At 35.1% G+C, this 9,727-nt stretch overlaps 2 protein-coding genes across 2 annotated transcripts; one reads left to right on the plus strand and one right to left on the minus strand.

Annotated features, from left to right (window-relative positions):
- The first annotated feature begins 109 nt into the window (after positions 1–109).
- Positions 110–4,674, plus strand: LOC108777586 (coiled-coil domain-containing protein 191). Its single transcript, XM_018544514.1, is given in 5 exon segments — positions 110–315; positions 620–800; positions 1,804–2,615; positions 3,433–3,631; positions 3,906–4,674. Coding segments are annotated over 5 exon segments (2,031 nt in total). The 3' UTR covers positions 4,539–4,674.
- Positions 4,675–5,194: 520 nt separating this feature from the next.
- On the minus strand, positions 5,195–7,233 carry GABPI (zinc finger DHHC-type palmitoyltransferase GABPI). The gene is made up of 3 exons (XM_018544503.1): positions 6,238–7,233; positions 5,967–6,143; positions 5,195–5,594 (listed from the first exon to the last, which is right to left on the minus strand). Exons 1-3 carry the CDS (start codon positions 6,777–6,779, stop codon positions 5,408–5,410), a joined length of 906 nt encoding a protein of 301 aa, XP_018400005.1. The 5' UTR covers positions 6,780–7,233; the 3' UTR covers positions 5,195–5,407.
- Positions 7,234–9,727: the final 2,494 nt, after the last annotated feature.

A 9,727-nucleotide genomic window follows, 5' to 3' on the forward strand; every position in this document is an offset into this window, starting at 1 on the left:
CTAACAACAGAGAAACAAACACGGACAAACAAAGGGTTGGCACAGTTCACGATATACGAACTAAACAATTAAATTTATCATTATTTCAAGTTTCTGATTGATGATCAGTATGGTGCTGTTTGACGAAGTGAGGAAGCTGATGGACGAGATGATGAAGGTGACGATTTTCCAGCCGTCTGAGAAACGACGAATGCTGAAAGATGAAAAAAAAACTTTCCTGGATCCAAATATAGTAATGGATGCGAGACATAAAATATTTCGCGAAGATTTGGCAAGTTCTTCAGCAAAGTCTTCTGTATTAACGCAGGCTAAAAGGTATATACCTTCGAACTTTATATATACTTATAAAAATATAGATTTTATTTATAATATGTCTATTTATATTTTATTTTTATAATATGTCTACTTATATAATCCTATACGAATAAAATCGATAAATTATATCGTTCATAAAATTTGAGATTTTATAGTGCTTACTTTATAATTACTAACACTTTTGTTATTATTGTATAATTAATATAATTATGAATCATATCTTGGTAACACACACTTTGGCAAAAATGACAAAAAGATCAAAAAGAAAGTGATACAAAAATAGATTTTATTATTGCATTTACAGATTATTAACGCAGGAAAAAATGAAGGAACTGCAGGTGAAAAGAGAACAAGCTTTCATACAGAGAGAATTACGCAAATTTGAGCAAGATTTGCAAAAGTCCCGTCCTAAATTTTGTGGATTGTGCAGTAGAAAGAATATAGCTAGTTCGGATGATGAAAACTTTTGGAGGACATCCAGCAGAGTCAAGGTGAAGAGCTTAGCGATAAAACTAGTATCCGAGAATGGATTGAAATGGATTCAAATGGATTCAAATTTTCAGAAATACGGATTCATGAATGTTAAAATAAATCCTTTTCAATCCGAATACGTTTTTATTCATTTATAGGAATTGCATGGAGCATATCTGTATACTTTTCAATCATAAAATAATATTAGCTTTTTCAGTGCGTTTGTGACCATAGTGAATACTGTTAAATTCATAGTTTTGAATAGGAAACGCAGTTTTTCAATCCAATTGTATCCAATTGAATCTAACTGAATCCAATTGAATTCAATTGAATCCACAAAAAAGTATTCGCTATTTAAAATACGAATTTGAATAGACAAAATTTAATCCATTCTCGGATACTCGGTAACAATAAGGCTGAATCACCATTTTCAACGTACCTGCAAATACATAAAAATCTGCAGGAGACGCGGTAGTGTCTCCGGTCATATTCAAAAACTGAAATAAGACACTACAAGCCTCTTATCCCGAGCCACCAAAGTCCATTTTTGGGAGGTGTATAACTACTATAAAATATAAAAATTTAAAATCGGTCAAGCCGTTCTAGAGATATAAGCTGTCGAAAAGTGGTGATTTTAATGAAAAATTAAGAAACGTCTCCTTCTTCTCCTTCTTCTTCTTATTCAAGGCCGTATTAAAACTTTCTAATATCCCCTCTCCCCTTTCACTCACACCTTCGACCGACCGCAACACCCCTCACCCCTCCCCTCCCCCTCCCCCTCCACCCTTCTCTCTCGCCGTATTTCACTCTCTTTCGTTATATAACATTTTTAATCATTTTTTTTTATATTTGTAATATATTTGTACTCTAAAAAGTAAATCATATCCGAAAAAATCATATAAAAATGAAAAGTTCAAGCTATATTCAAAAAAGGATACTCAAAAATTTAAATCTTTTTATCTAATAATAATATATCAGTTACTTTTCATGGTAAATATACATATATATTATTATTAGATAAAAAGATTTAAATTTTTGGGTATCCTTTTTTGAACATGGCTTGAAAATAAAAGAAGGAACAAAACGATTGAGCAAAAGCCAACAGTCGTTCAGAAGAAAAACAAACTAATCGCGGAAGTCTCTTTTGCCGAATTGAAGGATAGTAAGCGATGTTCGACAAACGAGATCAAAATAGCGTCTTTTGGTAACATTAAGGTGACCATTAAAGATAAACCAAGATACGAATCGGAAGAGCAACGATTAAATATTTTAAGATCATACTTCGAAGCACTTCGAGAAAATGCGCGGGATAAACGCCATCTTTGCGAAATCGTGACTCGTATTCAGAATATCTTGTTGCAGAGAAAACTGAAATCGTACATTCATCTATGGAAGATGCATGTGAAGAAAGTGAAAACTCAGCGAGAACAAGCAGCGAAAAATCCTGACGTGCCGAAGATCGAGATGTTCATCGACACTATCAAAGAGACACAAAAGGAGTTAAAGTCAAGCCAAAGAACGAAGTCAAAGGATTCTCCCTCAAACTCTAAAGACTCTGAATCTCAGAAGAAGAAGCCTCCTTCCAAGCCGTTCATTATCGAGTCGCCGGCACAGTGTCGATTAAACGCTCAGAAAGAGATCATTTGCAAGCAGAGGATGAAATTGGCAGAACAAAGCAAGATCATCGAGGAACTGAAGCTGAAGCAAGTACAGGAGGAAATAATGAGATCCGGCGAGGATATGGTGAACGCAGCTAGGGAGACTCTGACTCATTGCGGTCAGCAAACTAGAAGGTCTTTGATCCAACTGATGAGACAAGCAGGCTATAGGTAGTCCTGTAATTATATAAGCGTCCTATTTCATTGCATCAAAATGTAATTACGAATTTTTCATCTCGAAAAAATCCAGGTCAATAAATTTTTGACTCTTGATTACAATTTTCAGTCGAATTTATACAGAAAATAGAATTTTGCTGAAATACTTAAAAGTTTAGCTAGATACAGATCTGAAAATAATTTTATTGAAAATCAAAGTAATTATGTAAGACTTTCAAGCTGGTTGCTGGTATAACTTTTATGTATCATTGCTTATCATGCTCTTGAGTTTTCTACATAATTATTTGAAGCTAATAAAATTATTTTCTAAAGATTCTAACTAAATTTTTAGATACTTCAGCAAATCGTTCTTTATATCAATAGAAAATTACATTACATTAATAAAATTACAGTACATCAATAGAAAATTTAAAATTCAGCTAGCAATCAGAATATTAATCACATCACTTCAAATCATCTTTATATTCCACGTAAAATGTATCAACTCTTTTATGACGTCATTTGTATCAGACATGTGTATTTATTCGCACGATGTGTAGTGTATTCTGAATAACTAAGCTCTTTTATAACAAACGACGATGACACAAAGCGTAAAGGCATTGGAAGCTGATCTTGTGAATCAAATTAAAGTGAACCGTTGATTATATTGCTTGCTTTACAAGCTGCTCTTTCTACAGCTTGTGAAGTAGAAAGTACCTTAAAGAGGAGATATTCAGAGTCTAGTCCTTTGTGTTATAGATTAAATTGAATTTTGTGCAAACTTAATTCAGCTTGGCGAGTTCTTAATTATATCCTCTTCTTTAATTAACAGGGACAAATCCCTGATAGCGCCAGTTCGGGTACCGAGTCCTCCTAAATTTTTAGCAAGGATGGAAGCTCGGGCGGAAGCGAGGAGAGACAGAATAAAGCTGCGCGAAGAAGCACGTCGGAAGAAACTAGAGGATGAGAAGAGGAAAGAAGAGGCTGCCAGGAGAGTGGAGGAACAAGAGAGGAAAAGATTGCAACAAGAGGTCAGATAATATGAGAGGTCAAAGTATATTAATATCATATTGAGTGTATATACACTTGGCTCCCATAGCTTTCACCTTGCTAACAAAATTATCTCTTGCGAGGGACGTTTCCAGTAAATATTACACTGTAATATTCTAGTTTACATCAATGATATAATATCTCATTTATTTTGTACTTTATTTTATAACATAATAAAGTATACTTTGTTCTCTAATGTTTCTCGCTACATTTAGAAACATATCCGCGTTTAATCTAAGATTTTTTCGTCTTCAGGCATTGCGCGAAGCGAGAAGAATGCGTGAGGAACGGGAACGACAACGAGCGCACGAAGTAGAAAGATATAATAAATTAAATCTCATGGCGGAAGCATTTTATCGCAAATACTTGTTGCGACGTTATATAACCGCGCTCATCGAAAAGAAGAATAATGATATGAAGAAAGCCGATGACTATTACAATCGGTGCTTGCTGCAAAAAGTGTTCATGATGTGGAGTATGGAAACGGAACGTCAGAATAAAGTTAAATTCGAACTAGCTACATCGTTGTATAACAGAAATTTATTGCGGTATGGATTGCAAAAGTGGAAAGAAGTTATGATGGAGGAGAGAAGAAAAGACCAAGTGGCGACAGACTTTTGCGACATGAGATTACAAAATAAATACTTCAAAATGTGGAAAATAAAAACTATGGAATATAAATTAGAAGAATTGAAGCGTGAACGTTTAGCCTTACAACACTACGAAGAAAAGTTAAAAATTAAGTATTTCAATATGTGGAAAAGATATCCAGAAATGATACCGGTTATCTTGGAGAGAAAGCGGATAAGAAACATGTGGCGGGAAATAGTCCAAGAAATAATCCCAGACTTTGACCCCAGGCAAAGAGGTGTAATATTAGAAGACTAGTGTAACTAATTTAGAAATAACTTAGTTTTAATACTGTATGACAATCGTTGGCCTCGAATCTGAATGAGGAAGTGTTAGTCCTAAATACACGCAAAAATAACATTCTTTTGTGTAAAATAAAACGCAAATCATTACTGTACATACATATTTAAATATCTTTTTGAACTTATTTTTGAATGTATTTATGTGTGTGTATGTGCGTGTGTGTATATGTGTACGTATTCGATTAATACAATTTACTATATTACTCGTACAATGGCCATTTTATCACAGTTACAATAAATATACAAATAGTATGCACACATTGCGATACATTAAGGATGACAAATGTAATAAATCTCGCGATGTCTCATGATATGTTGTACATGATTTTATAAGTATAATATTATGGAAGTAAAACATACCTATTATACTTTTTATGAATTATGAATCGTAGACATCAGGATACATTAAATGGATGAAGATAGTGCATTCGAGCTGACGTTACTCTTGCATTCTGATCCACTTATTTTAAATCTATTAGGGGCTGAGCAAAATAAAAGGAACAGAATAAGAATTTCAACCTATCAGAAATCATGTACTATGGAATACACACTGTTTATTCCACAGTATATGATTTCTGATAGATTGAAATTCTTATTCTCTATTCCCTGTTCCTTTTATTCTGCGTAGCCCCTTATACTTAGCGCTATGACAAATATTTTAGTCTTACCTATTTCTCTGGTTTGTCGAATTTGATTTTATTATATTTTTTGTACAAAGTATCGATTTTGAATCGCTTAGATTCGAAAACAAATCAAATCAAGAGAGAGAATCCACTATGATTCGTTTTGATTCAAATTATTCGCACATCTTTACAAATAACAATCCTAAGTTTTATAGCAGAACAGCTGAGATACATTTAACATCCTATAATCGTACTGATTTTTCATATCCAATCGTCGCTCGTTTGATGTCGTGCCGATGTAGAGCAATCGTAAGTGATATATAAGATAACAAAAGAGCACTAGTCCCACGAAGAAGCTGTACAAAGCAGAGACGAAGCAAAGTGCGATGCTGAAACAATATACACATTATTACATATCAATCAAGCTCGGACGTTCGCAACAAACAGTTGCGCGACACGTTATCAGTCGGAACTTTTATATATATCAGAAAACAAATAAAAGATATTATTTATGACAATACATCTTGCAGGCCTGACAATTATCATTATCTTGCGATTATTAAACTTTATAGATTCCCTGTATATTTCCAGTTTACTTCATTAAGTACTGGTATCAGTGGCATTCTTCACACTTCCCATTTGTGCTCATGATATACTTTTCATCTTGTCATGGAATAATTTCAAGAATTATATATGTAACGTATTTTGATATTCTCAGTGTATCAAAGTGTAAAGTGTTAGAAAACATGGTAAATACATACTCCAATTGATGATACACGTCACTGCAGTCATCAGGTAAGAGTACAGTTCCGATGAGTATGAATGGATGGCAGACACTAGTCATAGTCAAGTTGGAACCATATATAAAAGCAACTGCGGAGAAGAATAAACAACTGACGTACCATCTTAAATTACTAGAACCTACACAGCAATCCAGCCTAGAAACAAAAGCCAAAGTAATTAATACAAAACGTTACATAACCAAAAGTTACATAACTCTGTATCAAAAGAAAAGATATTCAATGGAGATACCATTTGCAATGATATTCCCTGTTAAGTACACAAGTTTGGCACAAACGGCAGTGATGAGCCTTGGGTGGTGTCCTCCTCCTGCACGTGACACAGAGCTCGCCGCTGCCGTCACCCAGTTCCAGGCTCTGCGTTTCGACGGCACCAGCAGCGTTCTCCTGTATCGAGGCATCCGCGTTCAGCTTGGTCTTGTAGCCACACCACATGCCACCGACCACGAACACCATGAATACAAAGTTCTCCTCGGGCAGGATCTCCAGCAGCGGCACGACGCTAATCTCGAACACCAGCATCATCATCAGCACGCTGGTGATGGTCCACATGAGGAAGAACTTGGTGCGCAGGAGAAATCTGAGGAAGTTGTGGTGCAGGTAGTAGACGAGGACCGGCGTAACCAGGAACACGACGACCGTGCAGAGGAAGGCCTGGGCGGCGATCACCGCTAGGATCGGCACCATCAGCAACGGTAGCATCGCGTCCACGGAGATCTGCTTGGTGCCCGCGCGCCAGCCGCATGGATTACGCAGCCTCTCCCAGACGGTCATGCTGCGTCGTCGACAGTCTGAAAGCGGTGCTTATCTCCTTTTACAATGGCATTTACGCGAGAGGCGTAGTAGGCCTGGCAGAACCTTTCGAGGTTAGATTAACTCCCGCGGATCGCGCCATTGACGTTTCTACAGACCGGCGACGGTGACACCGGCGCACACCGGCGGTGACAACACGGGGCTACGCACTCTGGTGCCCGCCGCGGCGACTCTCGAATTCTCGATATTTATTATTTCGATACGGTCGCGCGGGAAGCGCTGGTGATCAGATGATTTGAAAATGATGCCTCGTGCGAGGATATTCCATTCACGAACGAAACGAAAACTCTTGCCAGTATCCTCGACTTCACCTACAACTGCTGGAAGGATGACCGTATGAAGCTGCACGTGACATTCGTTGTACCATTTTGGATAGAAATAAAACTCCGCGTCGTCGCAGATCGCGACGACGACGTGAATGACATCCTTCTCGTCCTCCTACCGAATCTCGAGTATCTCGAGCGAGACTCGTGGCGGCGCTGCACTCTGGAGCCGCCGCAGCGATGGAGTCGGTGTGTGTTGTCATCCTGGTGACCCTGGTGCGTGATTGACAGCTGATCCTAAATAAACGAGATCGAAGAGCTCAATGCGGTTCGTAACGTCGTATTGAGGTACGTAGATGTTGATCGGCGGTGATCGGCGGCAACGAATACACAGTGACTGATTCTTGATGCTACCTGACCGTCCAGTGAACTTTCCTTGCCAAGTTTTTTAGCTGCCAATCATACACTTTTTCGGAACGGAATAAGAATATAGAGCTTCTCGAAAAAAAGGAACAAATCTCAAGAAACTACAATTTAAAAACAAGTACACTGATTGAATTTTTTACGTGCAGGTTTGTCCTTAACTGTGTTCTTCTTATGTGTGTATTCATATCCATCAATCCATGCCCTCTGGAGTGTGAAACAAAACAGAAATAAAAGACAAGCTCAATCGACAGCTGGACCAAATTCACCGAATAACTTACATATCTAATTATCTACAATGCACGAAGAATAGAACGGGAATAGCAAGACTGGCTTGCAGCTCGTTTTCTTCAACTTTCTCTTTTCTATCATTTGCTGTCCTTAGAGTAAGATTTACTTCCTTATAGCTTCTTACAAAACAATTCCAGTGGTGCTGTAGAAATTAATAGATACAAAGATGTAAATATAAGAATATAGCACTAAAAAGTAGATATTATCGGTGTTCAGCAGAAGAAACAGCTTTGTATAACTGTTGTAAGATTCTTTAATAGTATTATTTAATAGATTTAGATTCAATTAGATGCAATTAATAACACTTAGAAGAACTAATAAGAGCAAGAACCAATCATATTAAAGAATTTTATAAATAGAGATCTAAAAAAAATCTTTAAAATTTTTAACAGAAAAAAAACATTAAAACAAATGTTTTTTTATTTAAAATTTTTAAAAACTTCAACTGTGATTATTTATAATATTTTTTGTAGCAGTAGATCTAATAAAGAATCTGAAATTTTTGAAATTATCAGAATTCAGAGTAAGGAGAAATTAATCTAAATAAAGATATAAGTCAAGGATAAAATTTCAGATTTTTTTTTATAATATGTATATTTTTTAAGAATTTTTTTTTAGAAGATAAAAATTATGTGATTAGAGTATTATTAAAATTAATAACTAAAATTTATTTTTTAAATTATAAATTATGCTTCTATCTAAGTAAGTAAAAAATAAATAATACTCATGTATTACAAATTTAATTTTAATTTTAGATATACATATATCTGAAAAAATAGAATTAAAAAAAAGGTTTATCTGTTTTTTTCTTCAAAAATGTTTTATGAAACACAAAACTTCTTTGATTTTTATTCTGTTAACATCTCTATTTATATAGAACGAATATACAGGACTCTTAGTATTAAAAAATTGTCAATGAAATAAAAAGGCAATTAAGAGTCAATATTATATGTGTGATCTAATAAACCATTTAATATATTATAAATTAAAATAAAATAAACTATAAAATTCACACTATAAATGCGCACGCAATCAAAAGTCAAAACCATAACGTTTCGGCTGCATATTCGAGCCATCCTCAGATGTACATATAAATATTAATTAACGCAGTAAAACATCTTTAGTTAACGCAGGAAAAACAAGAATAAAACTATAATGGAGTGTTATGTTCTAAAACGTTGAGTATTTCCACAGAGAGAACAATTTAGCTCATCAAGCGATTGGAAGATCGTTTGTGATGTATCCCTGTGGTACTAATGAGGACACAAAATTAACGTTATATTAATAAAATAATGTGACAAGCAATTGTGTCCCTCTGACAAAACACTCACCCTCGAGTAATCCATGTCGTTAAAAGAGTCATTTATTAAAATTCGGTAACGATCAAAATCATTATTTTGTTAATGTACATTGCAAATGCAAGTCGTCCAAAATATAAAACTTTTATAACCGTCCAACCAACTCGACGTACGAAACTATAATGTTTAAGATTTTGGTAATGCACAAATCTTGTCATATCTTGTTTATAATAGGTCTTCATGTAGATCTAATGTGTCTGTTTGTAGATTAAGACTGTACTCTATTTATATAATAGTTGCAAATTGCTTTTTCTGCTGAACACAGCCATTTTCATAAGAAATGCTTACATCAGCTGTACATTTTTGTACTTTTCACATTTAAAATGAGATTGATATACGAGTATGTCTATGTTTCGAAAGATAGATAAAGGAATTAAACAAAATAAACGGAATATAATTAAAATGAGTGGATCTTTAAAAGGAATCTAGAAATGCCAGAATTCGGGCCGATGTCGCGTAAATAGGTGGCGGGAACGTAAGAAAGATAAGAAAATGTAAGAAATAGATGCTCTGATGAATGCTCTTAATTGTCAGTTTTATAAGACAGGAATAACGAAGGTCAACTGTTATCGTT

The sequence above is a fragment of the Cyphomyrmex costatus genome, unplaced genomic scaffold (assembly GCF_001594065.2).
Source record: "Cyphomyrmex costatus isolate MS0001 unplaced genomic scaffold, Ccosl1.0 scaffold1150, whole genome shotgun sequence".
Lineage (NCBI taxonomy): Eukaryota > Metazoa > Arthropoda > Insecta > Hymenoptera > Formicidae > Cyphomyrmex > Cyphomyrmex costatus.

Bases quoted from the DNA above. Each gene is read 5' to 3' on its own strand.
- GABPI (XM_018544503.1), bottom strand. From the start codon at position 6,779: ATGACCGTCTGGGAGAGGCTGCGTAATCCATGCGGCTGGCGCGCGGGC. The intron at 6,144-6,237 runs GTATCTCCATTG...TTTTGTTTCTAG, and splicing joins AGGGAATATCATTGCAAATG to GCTGGATTGCTGTGTAGGTT. The intron at 5,595-5,966 runs GTATGTATTTAC...ATATTGTTTCAG, and splicing joins GACGTGTATCATCAATTGGA to CATCGCACTTTGCTTCGTCT.